We start from the raw sequence: 25562 nt of genomic DNA, 5'->3' as shown, positions 1-25562 counted from the left end.
AGCTACCTGCCAAGCAGGTATCCCAGAGGACGGACCTGTTCACCAACTGCCATGAAGAAACACCCTTGGTTTTCTTTTTCCCTTTATAATTTTTTTTTTCCTGAAATACAAAAGCACATGTGACAATAAAAGCACAAAGAGCCAAATTACCATCCCAGTGTTTTTGCAGTTAAATGCCTTCCATAAGTCTGTCACCCAGCACTACAAGCACTGCTCAGATTAGCAAGTGTTTCTTAAGGTTTCAAACTGAAATCTGTTTACATTAAAGAAAATACTGAATTTAATACAGTAAGGCTGTATTGTAAGTTTTGACAATACAATGAAAGATATTTTTAGCTGACAGTTTCATATCTGAGTTTCCCAGGGTGATCAGTATTGTCGCAAGCTCAACAAATACCTTCTGTTCATAGTTCACATAGTGAAAACAGCTGCAAGATCAACTGGAATGACATAGTTCTACAGCCACATATTTGGCACTCAGTACTGCCAGATGAATCCAGCCCTATTAACTAAGTACAAATTTCATGATGGTACACCAATGCTGCTGAGTCACAGCGTGTGTTTGCTGGAAACATCTGTAAAATTCATCACAACAATTGCACGACTGCCTCTGGAGATCTCTTAACTCTGGACAGTCAGTTCACAGACAGAACTTGAATACGTTTTTAGAAAGGAAACTCTATGAATCCCACCTTAAAAGACAGAGTAGCTACATAGACAAATCTGAGTTTCAGTGTTGTGCTCCGGGACTAAGGTCAGGTATTCACACAGCAGGTGCTCTGCAACAGTAACTCCTTGCTGTGTGCCCACACAGTGCCATCACATACGTTGCAACACGACCATCCCCAACTACTGGCAGCAACTTCTAGGTGCTGCCCTAATACACCATAAATATTTCTGGTATCTGCCTTTTCAACCTGCTCTCAGGTTGCATTGTGCCAAATGCAGGTCAGCAAGAACTGCTTCTTCCTCTCACAGCAAAGTTAAATTTAAAAGAGGGAGAGAGAATAAAAGCTCCGTTGTTTTTAGAGTCATTTGATGTCTAACATTCAAAGTAGAAAAATATTTATATGCAGGTAAAATAACTTTTTTCATAAATAACATTGGTAGGGCTTGATAACAATCTGAACATCACTTGCTGCAGTTTTAACTCGCACTACTCAGTCAAGATCTATCAAATCAGGCAGCAGCATGCAAAGTACTTCACTATTTAATTAATCTGATGTACAGGGAGAGCTTTCAACTTACAGGCTTCTTCACAGTTTTTTGCCTCATACAGAATCTTCTTCCATGGCACATCACTCCAGCATGCAAAGATTTATCTGGTAGTGTATTTTAGCCACCTATGCCAACTTGTACAGTAAATCTGCAGTAAATCTGCATATGCATGAAGTGTTACACACCTGGGATCAATGAATATAGCTCCATCCACAGACTTCCTACAGCTGACATACCAGAAGGCAATGGGATTCTCTAGGGTTGATTTAAAACGTCTTCAAAAATTACATCTTAGTAGACTGTTTCAGTTTGCAGTTTTTGCCTGTTTGATACGAGGGTGTGTGGGTCACTTCTCTATACCATTTTTTAGTTAGACCTACAGAACTTGAAAGAAGATGTAAAAAGAGGCAAATTTATTGTCACTGTGATTATCAAGGTCCTGAACTACTGAAACTCTAATTATATACAACAATAGAGGATGGTTTGATTGCAAAGTCAGACTGCTTGATGAAGACACTATTCTCTAGAGTTCAGCTCCATGCTACCTTTTGACCTCGGAGAAACAACACTAACTTCAGCATCCTATAGTAAAAGCTGCATCCCTCATCTTTTCCAGCATGAATTCTTTGTTAGTAACATTTCTCATGATCTGCACAGGTTGTCAGTTTAAGACTTCATAGATGACCCTACTGAACCCAGAATTAGGCCACACAATGTGGGCTCATCCTCAGCTATTTTCTAACCCTCTCTAGAAGTCTAGCAGGTATTCCTACCACAGCTCAAGTATGGGAAATAGACTGCACACAGGTATTTGTCTTCCTGCCTTTTAACAGGAAACCCACTTTGGGTGCATGTGTGGAGATTTGTTTTGAATTGGCTGTTCTGTTATTGGCAAAATATATTTTCCCTGAAGCAAAAAGATCAAAGTGGAAGCAACACTAGAATTTTCCATCTAATTAGTAACCAGAGACCACCCAGAGGGCTCATCTGATAGCATTCTCAGATTGGTGTTTTTTTTTCCCCATTTGTACAGAGACTAAAAAGGAAGGCTTACCACTCAGGCATTTCCTTTCTTCCTGGCTTCCTCCTTGTCAAGCTATCAAGCGTGCGAAGCTCCTGAGTGCAGCAATGCCAGATGTTGTCATGAGCTCAAATACGGCACCCAGTGACTTATTTTTGGCAATTTCTTGTGAGAATGGATATATTTGTTGGATTGCATGTGCTCTAAGTTTTGTTGTTATTGGGAGTTACCATTGCTATCTTTGCTTCAAGATCTGGTCTGCTAATTAGCTGAAACCGGTTGACTACGATTTGAATTACGTAAGATTTGATCCCAAAATGCTCAAGTCTACTCTCCCTGGAAAGAGAGAAATAAGGACTTCAAAGGAGTTACACAGTTAAAAAAGAAAACTGCTGTATCATCAATACTGCTTTATATAACTACTAAAATGTCTCGTATGTAGAAGAGAAATAGGCATTGATTTGCATTGACAAGAAAATTCTCAGCAACCAAATGAAGATGCCTGGACGCCTCTAAGTGACAAGAGCTAAACCTGACCACAACAACTTTTAATTTTTCTTCCAACCCTCCATTAGCAAATTCAGTACAAAATACAGGGACATCACCAATACTAAGGAACCAGAAAAGAACCCCCAAGCAAGGCAAGCATGATGCATTGTGCTACTTAACACTGGTACGAGATCAGCCCAAATGTTAAACTGGTTTGTTCTTTTATCACTGGCTTAAAGACAGGGATAACTTTTATCCCTTCACAACTTTCATACCACTTACCCAACTGCATTACATCCCATGGACACCAGTCCAAAGAAAATATTTTAATTCTTAAAGCAGCATGGGACCACTTGACCAAAAATAGCTTTATTTAATTTACAGCTCCAACATCTGTAACTGATCCACTGCAGTCCACAGCAGTAATCATTAAGCAGTCAGTAAGTATTACAGCATGAAAAACGCTGTAATCAGTAAATCACCAAAAGTGAATGATTAAAGTCCATTCTAACTAAAGGGAAAGCATAAGTAACTGGCTTCGTAAATCTCAGTTCAGAAGTTTGTGCAGGTTAGTAGAAATCTGGGTCATTCTGTTCTGAAGTTTAATCATTCTTTGCAAGGCAAGTATGATTACATCACTTTGCTTAACAGCAGGAGATCAGCAATTGCAAAGTAGCACTTCATATAGGCATTTTTGTTGGCAGTCTTCCCAAGGCAGCTGTGGACTTGATTAGCCACTAGGACTGAATTTTCTACGGCAGGAATTATCCAAATACAGCTACTGGAATACCAAAGGAGATAAACATGATGCATTAAATAATACAGCAAGGTTGTGTCTCTAACTGATTGGGAAGTAGAACACGCTTTCTTCCATGCTTTATTTTTTTTTTTTTCTTTAAGATTCTAGCAATCTGTCTACAGACACATCTGAGACTACCTGGCATCAAACCACATGAGAGTTAGTACAGAAGATGAACTATATAATAGATGTCACTTCTAGATAACCTCTAAGCCAAAACAGTTCCCCGTTCTTAGGGAGGAATTCAGCTTTTAACTAAAGTGAAGACCTTGCACAAGCTAATAGGCAAGCAAAAAGTTCAATCAAACTAGACAACCTATTTGCAAACCATGGTTAAACTACGTCAAAGAACTATTAAAGATAATTTGTACCTGTGTAGTTTACGCATTTCTCCTCATCTGGTCCACTCGTGATCTAACAGTCTCACAGAACGGAAAAGGAACACAATAGAAAAATGGGTCTGTCAGAATGGTAGGGATTGGAAGAGGCCTCTGGTGGCTGCCTGGTCCAACCCAAGCTCACAGAGGGCCACCTGTGGCAGCACTGCCAGATGCAGATGGCTTTCAGGCATCTCCAGGCCTGCAATGATACAGCTGTTGGTTCAGTATTATTTATCCAAGATGGGCTGGTCAAAAGAGCTCCAACCACATCTTTGTATTGCAGTTTATAGCACAAACTATCAGTTAAGCTCTATCAGATGTTTGAGCTACTCCAAGTCCTTTTCAAAATTATTTTATTCAGGAAGAAAGATGAGATAGACCAACACCTTAGAAGTTATTTTAATGGAACCAAGGGACTCAAGCTCTGCTTCGATAACAAGTTAAGTGCTTTTAATAGACCTTCTTCCCACCTCCCCATCCCCAGCAACCACAACCAGTTACAAATATCAGTAGAACAATTAAGAACAATTAATTCAAATTGCCAGAGAGGTGAGGTTTAGTTGCATTGGTCAAGGTTTTCACAGTATAGTTCCTTTATCCTATTTTGGGTTTATCCTTAGGAGTTCCTTTGTCAGGACTAACAGAGGCCAAGGAGGCCTTGACAGGACAAAAACCACAACCTCTTCAAGTAGCAGGAGAATTGCATGTCATGAAGTTCTTACCTTATGTAAGTAGTAGAATTCTGCACACCAGCACCACAAAAATCCTTGCAATTAGCACTGCAAGGAGAAACACTGCACGATGCTCAACAAATGGGCTTGAAATAGCATTTCTACTTCCTTTCAAGCACAATTCCCTCCATTCCAGTGTGTGCAGCACTGCTTCTCAAACATCACTTCACTGCTCAAACTTCCTCACTTAGTATTAACTGCACAACTGCAGAAAGAGAAAAAGCAAGACTTACAACAACTCACTTCTTTTGCTGCACTTCTCAAAAAAAACCTTAAAGCTAGAGATGGTTATGCAGATCCTAAATTAAACCAATGCTTCTTGGTGGTTTGTTTGTTACATAGGAGTTACGGCAATACAATCTGAAGCATTTGAAATTAGTACCCTGCAATTGGACTCGTTTACTAAGGAAGCAATGCTCATGCAAACATGTTGCCTACACGCCCTCTATGAAAAGCTGCAGATATTCAAACAGTCTATTAAAAAACAGCCACAGTCAGCTGATTTTCAAAGCATATTTGGGAGATGAGTTACTGAAGGGTGGGCGGCCCAACAGGATACAAACTCATGGCAGTGAGTTCTTGAAGGATTCTGACTTCAAATAAAATCATCCGCCTCATTAAGCTAAAACTGCAGTGCAAGCACCCATCAGATAGCCACCAGAAACCCAAACTTGAGCACTTTCAAAATTTGTGGAGCTGTTCCTTCCTGCCCACAGCAGGCACTGCTTACGGGCAAAGCAAGTTCAGCCACCACAATAAGAGCTTCTTACCAGATTCTTTCAGTGTGCAACTAGAAGAAAATTAAGGAAGGATGTAACTTCAGCCTCTGCATGCAATTTGAACAGTAACTTTATTATTTAATATATGAAACTCAACAGTACCAATGTTAAGACATCTAAATCTTTCTTCACTCTTTTTTCCTGGACATTTGCACCTAAAACAACACCTCAGAAGGCAACGCTGCCCTAACAGTCCTTCTACATGGCAGCCTGATGTCACTGTTTGAGATTTCTGTGATAGTGTTCTACATTTGTGATCTGCATCCAACTAGAAGGAAGAAAGACAAGAGAACACAGCTGAATCCAACAGTAGTTTATTACACACTCTTGGCAGATGAAGCTAGACACTTCAGTTACCGTGAATTTAAATATTAGTTGACGACTGCAGAAAGTGTACAAGTACAAAAATATCATTAACAATAACCAAAGGTTCTGACATTAACTTCTGAACAGTTGTACGCTATTATACAGCAACCACGTGATCCTCAACCTAAATCAGGGCTTGCACTTGAAAGCACTTTTCGTTCTGTTTAAAATAAAAGCTCTCCAAAAGGTGGAGAGACTGGGGGTACAGCCACATCATTTCCCAGATTACTGTCAACATATATCCTTGCCTAATATGGAGAAACCTGGGTTATATTTTATGGATACCTGCTTTTACTGGGGAATACAATAACAAGAAAATTATATGCATAGAATTTTAAAAGCTAAAGTCCAATATGCACAATATTTTTAATATATATTTATGTATACTACTACATATTTCATATAGATCAAGAATAGGCCAAATTTTGGCCCAATTTTAAGTGCATTATTATAAAATCCCCTTCAGCCTCTGCTCTGACATTTCAAGCTATTAGCTATCAAATTATCTCTTTCAGTGCTGGTATTATAAACACCCCTGTTGTAAAATCTTTCTTTCATTACAGGCCTATCAGCCTTGACTTCCACTAGACTTTCTAATAAAATAAAGTTCTCAAAAAATAAAACATCTCAGTGACAGGTTTAGTCACACAGTTTAGTCACAACTGTGAGGGCTTCTTATTTACACTTCTGATTAATATTTTCAAGGTAGCATTCTCCTCTGCACCCTTTACACTCTTTGACCTTGACTACATCCTGCAAGCACATACTACTTACTGCTTCATTTTATTAAATGGACTCTTACCAATATGCAACTTACTTCAAGTGCAGAACTAAGTGCAAAAAACATTTTCTAATTAACGTAAGCATAATTAACTTGCTTAAAAACTCAGCATCTGATACAAGCATTTTAGAGAACACCTAAACAGTAATACTCTCTCTGCCATGTGATACCTCATTTTGGTTCCAAATTAAGTTTTGCTTGCCTTTGTTTCACAAAGTAGCATAGGAGGAACAACATTAGTGACCCAGTTATCAATCAATCTGACTCAAAGTACTTACAGTATATTTTCAGTATGTTCATATGTCACCTGGAACAAAAACACACTTAAGCTTTCTATTGGAGTAGAGGGGAAATTTTTCTTTACTTTGGAAGTAACAGCATTGGACCAGGCTGCCCACAGAGATGTGGCATCTCCTTCTCTGGACATACTTAGGACCTGCCTGGATGCTCTCCTGTGCAGCCAACTGTCAGGAACCTGCATTAGCAGCGTTGGACTACATGATCTCCAGAAGTCCCTCCCAATCCCTACAACTCTGTGAAACTGTCAGACGTGGCATTAAATGATTCAATGTAACTTCCTGACACAAAGTCATCCAAAGCTCCTCAAAGCCATTTGTAGCATATAGCAGGAGAGTGCTTCTGAGTCATACCTTAAAACTAAGGTTATTACGGAAACTTGAGTCTCAGTAACCAAAAAAATCAGTTCTCCTGCCATTACGTCAGCTACTGACAGCATTCTGGATCTTGTTACTCAGCACTGCTACAGTATAGAGGAAAAAATGTCAATTAACTGCTGCCGATGTACAACCAGATCCAGCTGCTGTGAAACAACTTCCAAGTTCAGCTCTTTAAAAGTCATGTAAGAACTGGGATAAGAGATCTTAAGAACAATCTCCCAAATCTCAAAAAGGCAAGGATATGACACGTACACCTTAGCAGGCAAGTCACCTAACACACACTAATCATTGGATGCATTCAGGGTTCATTCTCAATGAAATATATATGGAACTTGGTGCAGAAATCCCAACAACGTTAATAGGAGCTCGACAGCAATGGCCCCTCATACAACTGAATTGTTAAAACATCTTATATTGCATGTGAATCTCCTTTTTGTATTGAGAAAGCAAATACTGAAATGGAGACAACTTTTAGCACAACAGATGTATTTACATACAGCATGCAAGGCCTGTTTTATGTATTTGAGCAGCTACAACAGCCACTAACAGCCCTTAAGTATTTACAAGTTCAAGAGAATCCTCACAAAAGGAGAATTACAGGAAGTTTAGGACACTCATTAGGAAACAAACAAGAAATGTGTAAAAAACACCAATAAAGCAATAATAAGATCTAATAGCAGAGGAAAACCTGTCAGCTTTTAAAATCAGGACTGTTTAACACTGTTTTGGTAAGAAGCAAACAAAACTACACACCACGTTCAAAGACACTGTTCATAAAGAAGTACATCTCTCTGGTGTCACGTTGGTTACTTTGTTTTCAATTTTTCCTCCAGAAGAAAAGCTGCACCTAAGCTTGAGAAAAGTTTCTAAGCAAAGTAACAACTCCCTTTGCTTTGCCAATTTACCCTGATGTTTCATTTTTATTTGAATTAGCAAGGTAAGTAATAAGGCAATGTGACCAGATGCTGAAGAGCCCCGTGGGTGACTCCATAGAAGAAAGATGCTTTAACTGTGGTTCACAGAACAGGAAGCAAAAGTAAGAGCTTTATTGTAAACAAGAAACTTTTCTCATAAGGAAAGGTTCTAGAACTTGCATCTGCCTTGCACTGTGGAACAGGTCAGGAAAACAAATTTCTTATGCATAAGCAGACTGGGACAGACTGCTGTCTCTTCTGTCTCATGGAAAAAAAGAATTGAGTTCCAAATTACACTCTACATTACTTTTAGCTTCAGCTTTGCATTTCAAATGGCAACCAAATAATCCCAATTTAGCTTATATCTTTTAGTAAAAAACGTGTATCTGTACCTGCTTCAATAATGTAGTGTTCTTTCCTAAAGACTTCATAAATCAGAATTGAAGTGAACAGGAATCGACGTGTGAGTAATGCTTTTGCTTCACTCCAGGAGATGTATGAAGTACATTGCCCTTCTGAAAAGACACTTCACCACCTTTTAAAAGCTATGTTAAATGCATTTATAAATAATTTGGTACCAGCTGCTGCTCACACTAGAATCATTTTTTTCCACATCCAACTCCAGCAGTAGTTTAGGGAAAAGAAAGTGCTCTGGTTTTACCTGTTTTATTATGACTAATTGGAGGAATCTTAATTTATTTTTGGTTAATAATGAATTAAAATGAAAATATTTCAGTTGGCTTTTTTTTTTTTCTTCTGCCTTCTAATACTAATCCATACTAGATGATGTTTTGTGCTAAACATGAAAACAGAGGAGTAAAAGTCCATTCATGTAAACTCCACAAAAGCAGCTGCAGCCTTAGCGACAGGGCAGTAATGCTGTACAAAGCAACATCCCAGTACGTTTCCTACAGACCAAACCATGTGCTACGTGGAACGTGGCACTCTGAAGTATGTATGAAAATATAAGATGTATACTTTGTGTAACGGCAGAATAAGCTACAGTGCAATTTTCCTTAGCCCAGTGAAAATCCTACCTGCATTTTCCCCACCCAGCGTTCCAGATCTTCCACAACAGGTTCCATTAATAGTACAGCAGAGCAAGCACAGCTACAGAAGACACTGTAAGAACATTCCTATTTTGTAAACTTCAAGTTCCTAGAAGTCAAGTACGTACCTTAAAATCGGTTTTTGTGCACACATTCTTTCTATGCTACAGTTTAAATATGCTTTACTACAAAATACCAAGTTAAGACGTTTAATGAAAATGTCCTATGTTTTAGGAAAAGTCATCCCATTATTGTCCTCTGACTCTTTTAAAGTAATTGGGACTACAAACAACTTGTTGAGGGCTTTTAAACATAAGGCATTTTGTGTACATTCCTCCCAGCTATTCATTCAGTGACTGCTTTAGTGCTCAAAGCCAAGCCAGAGGAAATCAAAACCCTCAAAACCTTGGGAACAAATTTATCTTTCATATACATTCAGCATACAACTGCAATAAAGGAAAAGGCAAAAATTAGAAATATGACTGAATTAAACTAACCATCTTTCACAGGGTAAGATCTTTTCAGCTGTAAAAGTAGTTCAACACACCATCAATTCTTTTGAATACATTCATAGCTGTGCATTCTGAACACACATCAGAGAAGTCCAATTTCATGTCCTCTATTGCCAACATATGGAATCTTGGACTGCTCTGAGGAAAGAGATACAAAGTTCTGAGCTCATTCCTCCAGTTAAAAGAACCTCCTGATTGCAAATATTCTGTAAGAAAATGTGAGCTTTGTATTTTAGCTAGATGACTTCCTAACCAAATTATGGTTTTCCTGAAAGAAACACCGATACAAAACAAAGTTAACTCACATCTGATCAAACAGGAAGACAGCTCTGGCTGCAACACACCAGTTCCTAACATGGAAACAACGAATTGGGTAACAGTAACAGACGAAATGAAACTCCAAAAAGAAGCAAATGAAATCACAATTAAAGGGCCACATCCTGCTCGCCACTGCAAAATGAATCATGAAAAGCCCAAAAGCACGTGACAGTAAAACCCAGATATGCACAAACCGTTCATGAAGTGACCATACTGTGTTCTGCTCACACCTACCTGCCAGAAGGCCTGATGAATTTACATTGATCATTATCTTACAGCTGAGCTGAGTAAAAGTGATTATTACCTTTTAACACAGTGCATTAATGAATTAAAATATTTACTTTTTTCAAGAGCAGGGATATTTTCTAAGTGTATATCTAAAAAGCACAGTACTTCTCAATCAGTTTGGAATACTATGTGAGGTCCCTTTCTTAATAGAATGCAGTATTTTTATTGTTTTTATTTTCATACAATTTTGAACATCTTTCCTTTGTAAAAACCATCTCCAGAAAAATATATCCTCTTCAAGGAGCTTACAATACATGTTAAAAATACCTACAAATAGGTTATTGCCCATTTACAATCTCTTGAGGTCAAGAACAATTCTCATGTCATTTTACATATGCTATTTCAACAGGCTAAACCCTGAACGTTCCAGTTCACTTGAACCTCCTCAGCAACATGGACAGTCACCATTTAAAAATACCTGCCTAATTATAAACCATTTTAAACACAATTAGTCTTTTTACATCACAGTATACGTGGCGTTTCTTAATTTAGCAACAGAAAGGCACAGTTATTAAACTGTAAGATACAGTACCTGAATCATACATGCTCTAGTGTTACCTGCCACCAGTGCAAATCCAGACTACTTACCCTGCAGGGGATGCTAAAAAAAAAAAAAAAAAAAAAAAAAAAAAAAAAAAAGCTTCTATTTGGAGTGACTTTCTTTTAGAAAACCTCAATCAAATTAAAAGTTTGGTCCGTTAAATATGCCTATTAGCCAAAACATCTCACTCCCACATTTAGGAGATAAGTGAGGAAAACCAACTTAGCACTGTATGACCCAACAACTTGAATAAGTTACTATGAAATGGCAAAAAAAAAAAAAAAAAAAGTGAATGCAGGTTTCTGATTAGCTGTCAGACATACATGTTAAAGCATCAACATACACAGATACAGTATGACAGACATTCCAGGTACATTCACTGCATCACACACAGACTTTGTGACAGCAGTAGGTCCAGACATAGCATTTATAGACATCAGCACTTTTCAAGGTACCCACCTTCTGGCCCCACAGCACACCAGAGATGTGCGATGTCTTCTAAATGCTTTGTCTGCTATGTACTGCTGTGGAAGTGAAGACCCTGCTAAAAGCCAAGCTCACCGGCCTTCCCTTAGCAAACTAGTGCACCTCTTCCAAAAGCAACTAGCTCTGTTTTCCTACTGTAAGTGATAAATTTACATCAGGAAAGACCGATGAAGTGGAAGACGCAAGGAACAACAGACATGAGGGAGAAGCCAACCATTCCATACGTGATATAGCGATAGGGCAGCTCAACTTCCATGCGTTGTCTCGCTTTCCGTACATCATCATGCGGTATGCGAAATATTTTGCATGCCAGTGGAATAGTGGCTTTCTTCATTGCTATTTTTGTTAGTAAGAGAATTATTACGCCAATCAACAACCGTAATATGGCTTTTCCAAACACAGTCACGGTGAGAGAGGAAAGAGATAAAGGCAGTGTATCAAGAGGGGGATCTAGTTTCACACCCATCATGTAGTTAACATGAGAACCACAGGCTACTCCAGCACCACAGCCCAGTATCTGAGCTGTGTCTCCACGCGATGTGCTCCACGTGTCCAGAGTAAAAGAGAAGATGCCCAGGGCTAAATGCAGACTGATGATAATTAGGGGCGCATACTTGTAAGTTAAGTTGAAGTCATCAATCAGGTCCACAGCTGGATGGAAGACAATTAAGATGAGAATTGCATACAGAAATCCAGCAATAACATCCTGTTGAGGAGAGAAAAAGATGTTTTCAGTGTAGAAACTATTTTAAAAACATAGTTTAAGTTACATTAGCATGAAGACAAACCCAGCTGCTCCGTTGCTAAACTCTAATTGCAAATTCCCATCTTTTCATATTTACAGGACATGTCTTTTTTGTTAAGGGTAAAGTAAGGAACTGTATTTGATCAAATGATATTGTAGAACTGCCTAACTGCTGGCTACAAGGGTGGCAATGAGTAATGGTAAGGCAGCAGAAGACTACAGCAGCCAGACATTAGAGCAGCAGGGATTCCACACAACTCCAGATTCAGAATAAGCAACAGCAAAACCAATGAATGCTTCCTATTGTGCAAATACTGCAGAAGAGAAGGGGGAGGAATTTCTTCATACCTGAAGTTCAGTTTTGTCATTTTTTAAAAGCATCTTCATGAAAATGTTCCTCTACTTATTTTTCAGCTTATCACTAAATTTCAGCTACTGTTGATTAATTACTCTGTTACACAGAATTACCTACGAATTTTTTCACCTTTATTTGTTAATAAGCCTGTTGAAGTCTTTGTAGACGTGAAAGCACTGAGGCCAAATCATTTTTATCACATGCTTACCAGATTTCCCACACAAGTCAAGAGGTATGATTCCCATCTGCAGTATTTGTGCTGCAGTCTTCAATCAATCATTTGTATTCACTTCCACTAACTAAATGCTTGATAAAAGCTCTAATGCAATTTGACTGATACAAAGTCAGACCTGCTCATTTCAGAAGCTTCCTACCATATGCCACCCTACCCCAACATCATGCAGCAAAGTTCATCTACATTACAGGTAACAAAATTAACAGGATTCACTCAACACTACAGAGATACAAGAGCTCTGAGTAGCCCAGTCTACATGATGCATTGCTATTTCTTGCATGACTTGGTTCAAGGGCATTATCTGTCTTTAGCTGAAATAGCAGTGCATCCCAATTGTTCTCCATACAAACGGATCTGACTTGGTAAGCCTCCAATTGCTAATGCAAATCACTCATTGAGCTCTTCCCCCAGCTGCCTTATTTTCACATGCTCCTTTTATACTTCCCCCATCCACCAGCTTATTTACTCACTACCAACTTCACCACTTTGTCAGCTTTTCTCCTTTCAGAACTTAAACCTCCTTAGCTATCTTAGATTCAGATTGCCATTTTGTAGTGTTCTTTAGTTTATATATTTTTATATATTACCTGTGTCCATATCTAGTTTGGGTGGGTTTTTTCCCTAATCTTTTTTTAATTAAAAATTCTATTTCTTGAGGATGAGAACTTTGTTATTCATTTCTTTTGAAACTTTGACATGTAAAACCCCAGCATATGCTCTGAAACCTGAGCACACACTGACAGCCACTCTATTATCCAACAAAACTACTTCTGCTCTGTAGGGGAAAGTCAGTCTATGCTTTGCTACCTCTATCACCCAATTTTGCACTAAATCTGCTGGAGTATAAATTAACAGAAGCTTGATGTGTACTTTTAGCTACTGTGTCAGTTCTGTAAGTGTTTTGCTAAACCGCCACATACAATTTATCTCAAGCAGGAGTGCAGAAAGATCTCTGTAGGATCAGCCTCAAGTAATAATACCTTCTGAGAGAGATACAGAGTACCTCAAGGGCAGATACAAAAACCTTTTATACACAAACTCTGCAGAACAACAAATACATCCCCAACATTCCACTGGTACTTCAGTAAATGCAGCAGCCAACTGCAGGAGGCATTTCAAAGTTGTTCCAACTGTGATTCACGCAACATGCCTCTTTTGAGTGGTCTGTAATTCAGTTTTGCTTATACACCTAATATAATCAGTTCAGCCTACATTGCTGTCACACCAGATCATGATTCAGAAATCAGTGCACGCAAGTCTAAAAATGAAGGGGAAAAAAATCCAAGCATGAATTACTTTGCCAATTAAAAAAAAAACCCAACTAACTTCCAGATGTTGTTCTCACTCCACTTTTGTTACTTGCAGGACTTTCCTAGTTCTCTCCATTCAGTATAAACAAATTCATGCTTGAACAGTGTTGGGAAAGATGATGTAATGCAATCTGAACTCTACTGAATGAAGGCTGACTATAAGCTTTTTTTTCCTGCACTGAAACTGAGAACTGGAAAATGTGAATGACAATTCAGTGACACAAACTTTTGTACAGAATATTAATGCAGACTGTTTCAACACAGCTCAGCAATTAACTTTAGGTCATGCAACAAGAGCAAATGCAATCTTAAATATTGTAATCATACACCACTAGTATCCTAAAAAAAACTGAATGAGGGGTACACATTACTGTAAATCTTGATAATGTATTGCTTTACATTCTGCTTACTTTCATTCTGCTTCTAACACCCTCTGAGATCATCTTGTAAGGGGCTTTGTGCAGAAACTAGCAGAACTGCTACCCAAACACAGCAGCCAGGTATTAACATCACTATTTGTATTGATCTCAAATTTAATAAACATCAAGTTACAGAAATAACAACATAGAAATAATAACAATAACCTGATAGAAAGCTGCTCCAAACTGCTCACTTCTACTGTCCTTTACTGGAGCATCCACTTACTATAGGACAGCCTAGTAATTCAGTTAACACGTGTCTGGGTGCCTTGTTCTTTTCTATACACACTTGCTGCAAGCTAAGGACAGCCTAGAAAAACTGAGCACATATGGCAGATCATATTGCTACGTGTTTTCTCCACTGAGGAAATGCAAGTATTCTGTTCCTATAGGTATCCTACAAGTCCTGTATACCCTGCCCTGTACCATGTAGAAGATAGTCCAAAATAACATTAGATACAATGACTGCACTGTAGATGCTCCTGCAATGAAGTTTATGAAGTCAGAAATTAACAGAAGTTGTTAAAATGAAAATTCAGTATGATTATTTCTTACCAAAATGGAATGCATTCCCATATAAATTCTACTGCAGCAAACCAAAGAACACCAGCAGAACGCAAGGATCAGTCCAAACATAAGGGGATACTGGTAGGAAAAGAATTGAAAGATTGTATTAGTGTTTGGGGAAACAAAAAAGTCACTAAGAAATCTATGATTAACTACATAAATGTAACTTTCAACACTTGATCCATGCATCTCATGCTCATCTTTTTCTTGCCTGAGTCTACCCAAGCCCACCTGGCTACCTCCACTAAGTCTGCTTTTAATTAAGTCAAAACACTATAAAAATCAAGCTTCTTCAATTCTTTCCTTGTCCTGTTCCTCTGCACTGAGGCCACGTGAATTTCAGAGCGTTAGGACTCCTGGGTTTGGGTTGTTTCATTGTGGGTTTGTTTGTTTTTCCCAGACCAAGCAAGAACAAGTTACCAGATCTTTATAACAGTTCGCCTTGCCGAGCTGTGGTGCTCCAGATTTGAACCACAGCCAGAGTCAATCCTTGTGCTATAAGCTGGGGAACAGTTTCACCCTGGGTAACACAGCTATGTGATATGCTGGCATTGTCAGCAGCCATCCAGGCAGAATCTAGCAGCTTTACCTTTCTCATGAGAAAGCAGAACTCCATCATTTACTGCTGAATTCAATACCCTGCAGACTGTTTTAGAGGTGCTGCAATCCATGATGTGATCTCCAAGCCAGGGTACTAAACTCCTAGCATAGAAATCTTTGATCTCTAGGAAATCATATAAGTTTCTCTTACAAGACTTAATCAAAATCCATCAAATTATCACCAAGACCTTCTGGCAAAAAAAAAAAAAAAAAAAAAAGTTTTCATTGTTATAAAGACTCCTCATTAGGAAAGAACAATTTACTTGGTACTAACTAGCATGTAGCAGAGTGTGGAACCAGCATATTAACTTTTATAGGTTTGAGATGATTGACAGAGCACCACCTCCACATCTGACACCGCAGTAAGAAACTCCTTCCTCACCACTACATTGCAAGATGTTGTGTAAAGCAAGATACAACTTCCCTTTTCAGCTTTCAAAATGCTCAGTAGTTACAAACAAGAAGCAGTCACAAGACAAAGCATTTCTTAAATTGCTTCACTTCCTATATGAAAGCAATGATATCAACATCAACTTTTTCATTATTTTCAATATAAGTAGTTTGAAGGGCAGAATACCCACCTCTTTAACTCCTTTAATCAGGTCTTTAATTCACCTGAAGTTGTACATTCTTTGTAAAGGCCATTTAACACATCTACAGACTTTTAAATCAGTATTTCAATGAAAGCCTTAAGTATTATTGGCTTTCCATATTATCACATCACTCCTTGAACTCTCAGCTTCAGGTTGATCTTAATGAGACAAACCTCAGAGAAAAAAATTCCCAAACTATCAGAAAATCAGGAATTCTACATTTCACACAAAAACAGAAATGATTTTAAGGTGAAACCTATGTGCCCAGCTCCCAGCTGTGCTGCATCTAGTTTAAACTGATTAATGAAGCAAGCAGCCCTTTTTCTACTGCAATTGCCTACAAACTGTACCCAAACAAAGTCACATCCCTAATAACTTATTTCTACTGGAAAGGAGGGAAGAAGCTCAGAAGCTGGAGGTTTGACAGGAAGACTAATGAAGTGACAGGACCAGCAGGGTACAGCAGCTAATGACACTGCTATGATAAGTTTGGATGGTGCAGGGGATGATGTTAGAGCATCTAACAGCAAGAGCCTCAGAAGAAAGAACACAAAGAAAGAGGCATATGTGAGGAGCCGTGCTTTAAGAGCTCTCAGCAAGTCATTATTACAGCAGAGGGACAGGAGAAAGTCTGGAAATGAAGCGATTGCTCGCAGGGATTCTCACAGAATCACCAAGGCTGGAAAAGACCTACAACATCATGCAGTCCAACCATCCACCCATCACCAATAGTTCTCACTAAACCATATCCCTCAACACAACATCCATGCGCTCCTTGAACACCTCCATGGTCGGTGACCCCACCACCTCCCTGGGCAGCCCATTCCAGTGCCTGACCACTCTCCCAGGGAAACAGTCCTTCTCAAGGGAGGCGTTAGGGGAAGAAGCAAGCTGTGTCACTAACTCGCACTTTGAAGAAAGTTTTGGAAAGAACACCTGGCTCTCAAACTACTATATACGTATAATTTTCTTATGCTGTTGAGAACAGTTCTCCATTAATACACCTAAAAACACTGGACAGCCTGGTTCATCTGCACCAAAGCATCTGAGCTCTTGGATATAAAGACTTTCCTATCATGCCCCCAATAAAAAGCCAATTACATATTTTACAGTGGTTCACATATTCTTAAGCATAGCAGAATTTTTAACCGAACCCCAAGCAAATTACTCTTACTGAAATGGTTTCAGTACGACCTGCCAACAAACATGCCCACAGTATGAAGCACATTCTGATTGTTGTTCCTTTCAGTGCACGATGCTGATATTTGTAGAAGTCCTAAACCCAGCCAGTTTCTTTGCACCCAGATGAGCTTACTCACCACAGTGTATATCACACAGAACAGTCTCCAGCCCACCAGAAAGCAGCAGACTACCAAAACAATAATTATTCTAATTTCCATTGGAATAATATTCCACAATGAAGTAGTTAAGTAGATTCCCATCCCCTTCCCTGCTCCCAACAGGCACATGTGGGCAACTGTTGGGTTATGAAAACTGATAAGTTACTTTACTGATAGAAAAAGAAGCTTCAGATAGACATAAATACGTATAAGATGAAAGAATAAAATTTGACCTAAGAAAAGTATTAGCCTTCATCTGTCCTGCCTTACTCCAATATTATTTCTGCACTCCCTGCACAGCACACACACAACTGATATGATTTTGCCAAACCCCAAAACCCCCCTGTGGAGCATCACGAAGCTGTAAGTATGTGCTGGGGCTCCAGAGTTTGCTGGATTTCTGCTAGGGAGGTGAGCAGAACAACCTCCCCTGTTAGAACAAAAATAAAGCATGATATCCTGCTTCTCCAGGGCCTGTTTTCACTCCTGCCTTTTAAAAGCAACCACTAAGATCAAGAATTCTTAAGCTGGTCCTACCAGTTTGGTGTTCTAAGATCTGCCTCGAGGTGATACGGCAATGGCATATTTTGTTCTCACACAAGGAATACGTGTACCAGGTGACTAAAGGAGAATATTAACACTCTCACACGCTTTGCAGCTCAGTCAGAACACAGCTCAGCACCATGCCAAGCTGTAACACCACCTGGGGACATCACTGTGATCCTTAAAAAGTGAAAAGAATGAAGTATTAGCAAGCACTTTCCAGATGACGTTTCATCTGGAGAACAACGTGCCATTTCAATATGTTTACGTGCACACAGTGAGGTAACACCATTCATAACCTCCCACTGCGTAGGCATATGAAATCCCCCAAATATCATTTATCACTTACTGGCATAATGCCTCGAGGGTATTACCATGTGTTATCAGGCCTGCTTTACAACAAACCATGTTTCTCACAGCTCCTCTCTCAATCACAAATGAATCTTCAAAGAAAGAAACAGCTTCTAAGATGCTTTTGCCTTAAAACAGGCACATGTTATGGAATATTCAATTGAAAATGTTAATAGAAACAAATCAAGTGTTCACAGAATACATGCCTATGCTCTGTAAAATTTATTAGATATCTCAATTGCTTCTATGCCAACAGTTTTGAATATGTTGAATACTGATAGAACTGTGTAAGGTAGTTGTTTTTCTAAAGTAAAAAACCTTGTAACTTGAAATTCTTAGCCTTATATTAAAAAGCTCACCAAGTACTAAAGCTGAACTTTAAAATCACACATTGACTCCAAGGCAACATTTCTCCTTGAGGAAAGCACCCACTTTTCACATTAGGTCAAATCACCGACCTCCACCTCACACAAATCTTTCTCCAAAATCCAGAACAAGACTTGGGTAACATGCATAAACATGTAGCACACCAAGCACTCCAAGGAGAAGTAGAGGCAGATGGAATTGACAGCATAGATAAAAAGAAATGCAACAGATAGTCAAGCTGCAGCCATTGGCATTTGGTTTTTAAATGTTTGCATTGATGCAATGCGTTATGTGAAGGCAAAGAGTCTCCATCTTTTTATTTGTAAACCAGGGACAGATCAAGAAGCGTGTTTTTTAAAAAACAAAATTGGACAAAGTACAAATGAACTGATGTACTGAATTCACACCTTCAGTTAAAGGTCTGGCAATAAAGCTGACTACCAGAATGCTGACCTTCCCACAGGCCTCAGTTTTGTTCCCACATCCAGAATCTTGTTCCAATCGAGTACACAGAACCAAATCAGTACTGTTTGGAAAACAGCAGTGAATCCACTCCCAGTTAAGTTCTTTAGCATTGTATGCCTTGTGCTTTCAACGGAAAATTCCCATTTTCTTTGACCACATCCTCCAAAGAGAACTTGTGAGCTTCTAACTGCATCACACAACACATGTCCTGCCACCCCTTAGCTGACTTTATGCCAAGAGCCTCAATAACATAACCATTGTTTTAAAATGCTCATAAGGAAACAATCTGTCTGAAAAGCTTTGACCTCGGTCAGAAAAGTCTTTCTTTTAGAATGGAACATTTGTTAAACATACTCTAGATGCTCATTTCTTCACAGTTTAAAAGCACATTCTGTACTAAGTTTCCAGTACCCACAAAGGGCTCCAAATTAATTTTCAAGTATACTGAATCTTCTACAGTATGATTTTAAAAGATCACTGAATAAGAAGTCCAAATCTCAGGTTGAGTTTGAATTTGGGCCACATAGAAGAAAGAATAGGAACAGAAATTGCAGCACCATGCTTTTACCAGGAGGTCTGGGCTACATACTGGTGACAGCCATCTGAAAAGCTATAAACAATTTTGACAGAAACTACTGAGATGCTCTTTGGCCACATGAATACAAAACACAGCATTATTTTCTTTCTTCCACTGATGAATCTTAACAGCAAAAGGCATAAAAATCTGAATGCTGTATGACATTACTAGAATCTTCTCTTTAAGTTCCAAGATAAAGATTTCAGTGCCAACCTCGTAGAGAGCTACAGGCTTAATTCTCCACTAGGTATCTGAAAAGAAATCAGGAGTTAAATAGGAACGTGAGCCTGTCCTTTCTCCTTGCAAGCATCAGAAATAACCTCCCTCCCCACATCCCACAAGAATCACCTGGGACTTCCTCTGTTTATACCCTCAAAGCCTGAAAAATAGTTTTTTCTGCAAACTGATGTTCTACACTACTTAAAAATTTGCTTACGTGGAACTGAAACCTATTTAATGCTGATCAACACAATTCCATAGGACAGGCTGCTTCACAGCCTTAGCACAGACCCCCCAATGGAACTGTAGCAGGCTGCTATGCTCAGCTAACACAGACTTGTTAAGAGTACATGCATCAAACAGGCCTCACCACTCTTCCCTAGCTTTCTCCACAAGGAAGCTACATTCACATGGGCTACAAAATACGCCAACTCAAACGCACAGCACAGGGCAAATTCTTCCAAATTCACAATTCTGTCTCAAGATCTCTTTACCATGCAAGTATTTGGGGGTTTCAGATCACCTCTTCAGCCAGGCTTCCCACATCAGAAGGGTTTTGGGTTGATTGCTTAAGAAAAATGTAACTCAGAGAAGCACGCATGTCGCTCCCTGTGCAATCCCCACGATAGCAGCATTACGATGAGACCATTCCCCCAGCACCAACAGTTAATCATTCCCCATTCCCAGGGGTATCTAACAAGTCAGTCTCTTGAAAAAGAAGAGGCAGACAATTCTAACGCTAAAACATGGTAGTGGTTCAACTGAGTGATGCAGAACTCTCTGAAATCCCAATACAGAGCCTGTCCAACCCACCTCATTTTATCAGATTCATCAGTGTTGCATGACAGAAGTGATGGTGCAAATGAGAGACTTCTGGAAGGGTGCCTGTGTTGGTACCACACTGCACACACAATTTGTACTGTGGAGAATCAGCATGGCATTAAGTAAATGAAAACTACAAAATGCTTTGAGATGTGTCAGTCAAAGCAGCAGTTACAAAATGCTTGGGCTCTGCTGGGAGTCCAGTTGTAGGGCTTAATAGGCCACCATTCTCATCAGTGGAGTCATTGTTAGAGGGATTTGTATGTACAGCACAGGCAGACAGGGAGGATAATTCTGTCATGCTCAATGATCTAAACTGTTTTGCAAGATAAGCCCTACCCAACAATGTTAGTTATCACAATTAAATGCAAACTGCTCATTGATCAAGGCTCCATGCTCCCACTGAACATCAGTTTAACCAAGCAACACAGGAAGGCAAAGCCCGTAAGCCAGAAACTGTGGCCAAAACCAGGGTGTACTAACTAACTAATCAGGCCTAACTCAAGCACAATATCTAATTGAAATCAGCAGCTCAAAGCCATCAATTAAAATTTAAATAAAACTTTTTCCCCACAGTCTCACATCAAGGCTTTTGGAGATCTGGCAGATGACAACCAGCAGTTCACACCATCTCTTCCACCCCACTCACAACACTGTTTTGAGCCAACCTGCATCTCAGAGAAAGCAGGCTCTCTCCAGTGTGATGGAGGAACTGCATTCCTTACGTTGCATGGGGATCTACAGCCTCTCTGTCTGTCCTTAAGCATCTGTCCTCCTCTTTCAGGGTATCAGAACATTCAAGATGGGAAGAAAGATACCATTTGTAATACTCCTTAATTGTTGATTTCATCTTTGTAATTCAAGCTTACCTAAATGTCTTTGGAACAGGTAGTGCATCCAACTGAGATTTAAAAATATATCTAATATTTAATAAAATGATGCAAGAATCAAAAGTTTCAGGCAGGCTCTCATAACAAAAGGACAAAGTGAGAAACTACATTCCGCACTAGAAAGAACAGCTAGCTATCATTCAACTTAACACCTGACTTTCATCTAGAAGAAAACACTTGTGCACTTTCACAGGGAACATTCAGTGCAATCACATTTAAAATACACCATCTCTCAAAATATTTTACTTCAGTAGCTGCATTTATTAGCAAATATTTTACTTTTACTACATGTAACCTAAACTCCTTCTGAATACAACATGAAATGCAAGTTGTCGTGATAGGATTAATGATAGACACTGAATAATAGGGAATCTTAAATTTAACAATTTAAAAGAAAATCAATTGGAAATGAAATGTTGTGCTTCCAAATGGGCGATTTGGGCTGTACCTAGGAAAAATAAAGAGCAGATTTTCCTTGTACTCTATATTGTTTAAGGGAAAGACTAACAGATCGTTTGATAGAAGAGTATTACACAATACTAGGAAGTCATAACCCAATGAAAGCAAACTCCAAGTAAATCATACAGGAAAGCGATTCCCCTTTCACTTGCGTAAGTTCTCCTGGGGCAAGAGCAGATCTCCTTGGTGTAAGAAAGCCCCTGAAGTGTCCAACTCAGTTACTTTTACTCCAGGAAAGCCTGCCAACAGTTACAGCTCTACCTCCTAAAACTCAGCCCCATCCCACTACGATTGTTCTGAACAAACACTGCTAAGATTTGGAGTCGTAGTTACCACGATAAGGTCTGTGCAATGCTTGCTTATACTGAGTACAGAGAAAGGCTGTACCTCAACATCTGCAGCAAGTTTAAAATCTAACCACCTGTACCTGCTGATACACATCTGCAACTTAATAGCTTGCCATTAACAGCTTGCCAAGTAAGTTAGATGTCAGTTCCAACTACTTTTGCTGGTGGTGGCTTTGGTTTGAGGCATCTTTTTGTTAATAGTTTTTGCTCTTATTCTCTTTGGTTATTTGAAACTCTTCTATTTACAAAATAGCACAACGAGAAGTTCTCATATAGATTCTACCCCTTTTTCAAAGTCAGTAAAACATGGAAAACAGCAGGAGTGTTAGATGAAAGCTTAATTTCTATTAGAAATGTTGAATATCTTCCAGTACATCTTACGGGTTAACTTTTAATATCTGGAAATAATTTTTAAAGTCAGAAAGATTTTAAATGGTAGAATCTGGTTTCAGAAAGATCTGTTTTTCAAACTCATTTCATAGGAGGAATGAAATCATGTTGCTTTGCTCCCTCATTTCTTAAGTGTGTTCTAAGTGAAGAAGAACAAGGCTGCCTGCATATAACTTCTTAATACACATTCATTAAAACTGTATCTAGCCAATTAATATAGTATTTCATGGACTGCAACTGCAGAACTAGCAAAGAGGAGATTCAATCCAGTTCACTGCCAGAAGAACTATTTTACACATTGTCAGTTTGCTGGTTTTATAAGAGCAATCAAGGCAGGTTCTGCTTAGTACATATGTCATCAAAATCTGTGCAAAAATAATTGACTGATACTACTAAATGAGCTTTCCTACACACACAAAAAAAATCCCATTCATCTTTCATAGACATCCCTCTCACACCTAAGAAAACCAATAATATTCAGATATGTAGACAGCCCTAAAAACCAGTTTCATGATGAAGCACCTCAGAGACAGAAATACAAACATTTATTTCATGAATACGCACAACATGTGAAACAAAAGCCTGCCAGGCTGTAGCAGAGTAGGCCATCACATCTTCCTAGCAAAGAATATGAATCCCCAACAGCTTTCTTCTAGGAATGCTGCACCACCTCACAGAAGTAGATATGTAAGCTCCGGTTAAAGAGAAGACAAACACATCACAGACTCCAACCTTCATCTCCTTCTTCCCTCTTGGGCACCCATTTAATACACTGAGATAAAGCCACCGAGTGGAGATTGCAAACCATCACTGGAAGACAACAGTTCAGCTTCTGCACAAAGCTTAAGAAAAGAACTCTCTTTACCAAGGCAGCACACATGGCTTAAAACAATCAAGTTTCATAACAGAGTTTGTAAATATTAACTGCTTAAAAGTAGAACTATTACTTCAACTTTATACACAGAGCCCTCAAAACCTCACACTGAGTGTTTGTCGCCTGGAAAAGCGTTCTGCCTCTCTTACTGCAGGACCTGGCGCAGTGATTTAGAGGACTGAGTACACGTCGGGCTTCCTTCGGAACCCCTGCTGTCGGCCACACAGCTAACAGCGTGCCACAATGCAGACCGTGCCGCAGCGTGCACAGATGGCCAGCAGCATTCCTTCAGCTTCGTGCACTGCCTCACAGTGCAAAAGACCCCCGAGTGCTTAGAATCATAGAACAGCCTGGGCTAAAAAGGACCACAATGATCACCTAGTTTCAACCCCCCTGCGATGTGCAGGGTCAACAAAGGTTCGGAGATTGGTTCCTGCTATTTATTGGCACTTTAACAGCTATAAAGCCATTCGAAATTAAGCGTAAGCCTCAAAGCAATAAATGAGCATCACCAGTTTACAGGCTGTTCAACTAAAAATAATGAGTTAAAGAAAAGGCAAACTGATTCAAGCTATAAGGTGACTCGAGGCAAAGCAGGCTCAGCAAAAAGCCCTTCAGCTCCTGGCTCCCCACCAAATTCTCAGTCAGTAGAACCAGAAGCCTATACAAACATCGGATGCCTATCGCAGCTGCGTGCACAAACCCTACAAGAGAAAAGCTGAAAAACCTCACGGGAACAATGCGCCCGTTTTTAACGCAGACTTGCAACGCACGCAGAGCTGACCGCTCACTGCAGAAAAGGGGCAAGAAGGAAGGAAACACGGCACGCCACAGCCTCACAGGACGGGGAGCTGAGCGTTACCTGCCAGCGGCCGTAGCTGAGCAGCAGCAGAGCCAGCGGGATGGCGGTGCCCGACATGGCGTGGGTGGAAGGCATGCTGTACTCGGAGTTGTAGAAGACCTCCAGCTTCACCACGGGCGGGGAGGCGGGCCGCGGCCAGCGGATGACATCCTTGGTGCACTGCCCCAGGTACATCACCCACACCCAGATGATGATCAGCCTGCGGCCCAGCCAGGCGTCCAAGTTCCAGATGCAGAAGGGGAAGAAGAGGATGTAGAAAAGCTCGTTGCCCAGCTCGGTGCCTAAGCTGAAGAGGTAGTAGAGGAAGCGGCTGCGGGCGTTGAACTCCTGGCAGCCATCCTCCTCCGTCAGGGAGTTGCGGCGCGGCCTCCGCCAGCGCCGTGGGGCGGCCGCGGCCCCTCCGGGCACGGCCCCGTTCCCCGCGGGATGCCGCCGCCCTCCCGGGGGAGACCCGCCGTTCGCCACCGGCCCCCGGCTCCCGGCCCAGCCCGCGGGCCCCTCCACCCCGCACAGCCGCTGGAAGGCGGCCACCCCGCGCGGGTCTTGCAGGTTGGCGGCCAGCCGGGCCAGGCGGCGGCACACGGCCATGGCGGGATGGACGAGGCCGCCGCGGCGGCGGGTCGAGGACGGCTCCGGAGGCGAGGAGCTGAGATGGGTCGAGGAGAAGAGGGGCGGCTTAACGCCCGGAGGGACGGCGGCTCGGGAACAGATCTCCGAATCGTCGCTGGCCGGAGGACGAGACGCAGCGCCCCGCGCGCCCGCCGCCGCCGCCCCCGCACAGCGGCGCCTGCGCGCTGCTCCCGCCCATACGGGCGGAGACCCCCCTGAGGGGATTCCTTGCGGCGCGGATTGGCCGTGATCCTCTCTAGGTCCCGCCCTCAGGG

At 40.5% G+C, this 25562-nt stretch overlaps 1 protein-coding gene across 1 annotated transcript; it reads right to left on the bottom strand.

Annotated features, from left to right (window-relative positions):
- Positions 1–11503: 11503 nt before the first annotated feature.
- Positions 11504–25266, bottom strand: SGPP1 (sphingosine-1-phosphate phosphatase 1; the record flags this gene model as incomplete). The annotated part of the gene is made up of 3 exons (XM_079537940.1): positions 11504–12055; positions 14969–15058; positions 24679–25266. The coding sequence occupies 3 exons, from the start codon at positions 25264–25266 to the stop codon at positions 11504–11506; spliced, it is 1230 nt and encodes a 409-aa protein (XP_079394066.1).
- Positions 25267–25562: the final 296 nt, after the last annotated feature.

The sequence above is a fragment of the Tetrao urogallus genome (assembly GCF_951394365.1).
Source record: "Tetrao urogallus genome assembly, chromosome: 6".
NCBI lineage: Eukaryota > Metazoa > Chordata > Aves > Galliformes > Phasianidae > Tetrao > Tetrao urogallus.
Note: the sequence above shows the minus strand (reverse complement) of the source record. Positions and strands in the feature narration are given on the sequence as shown.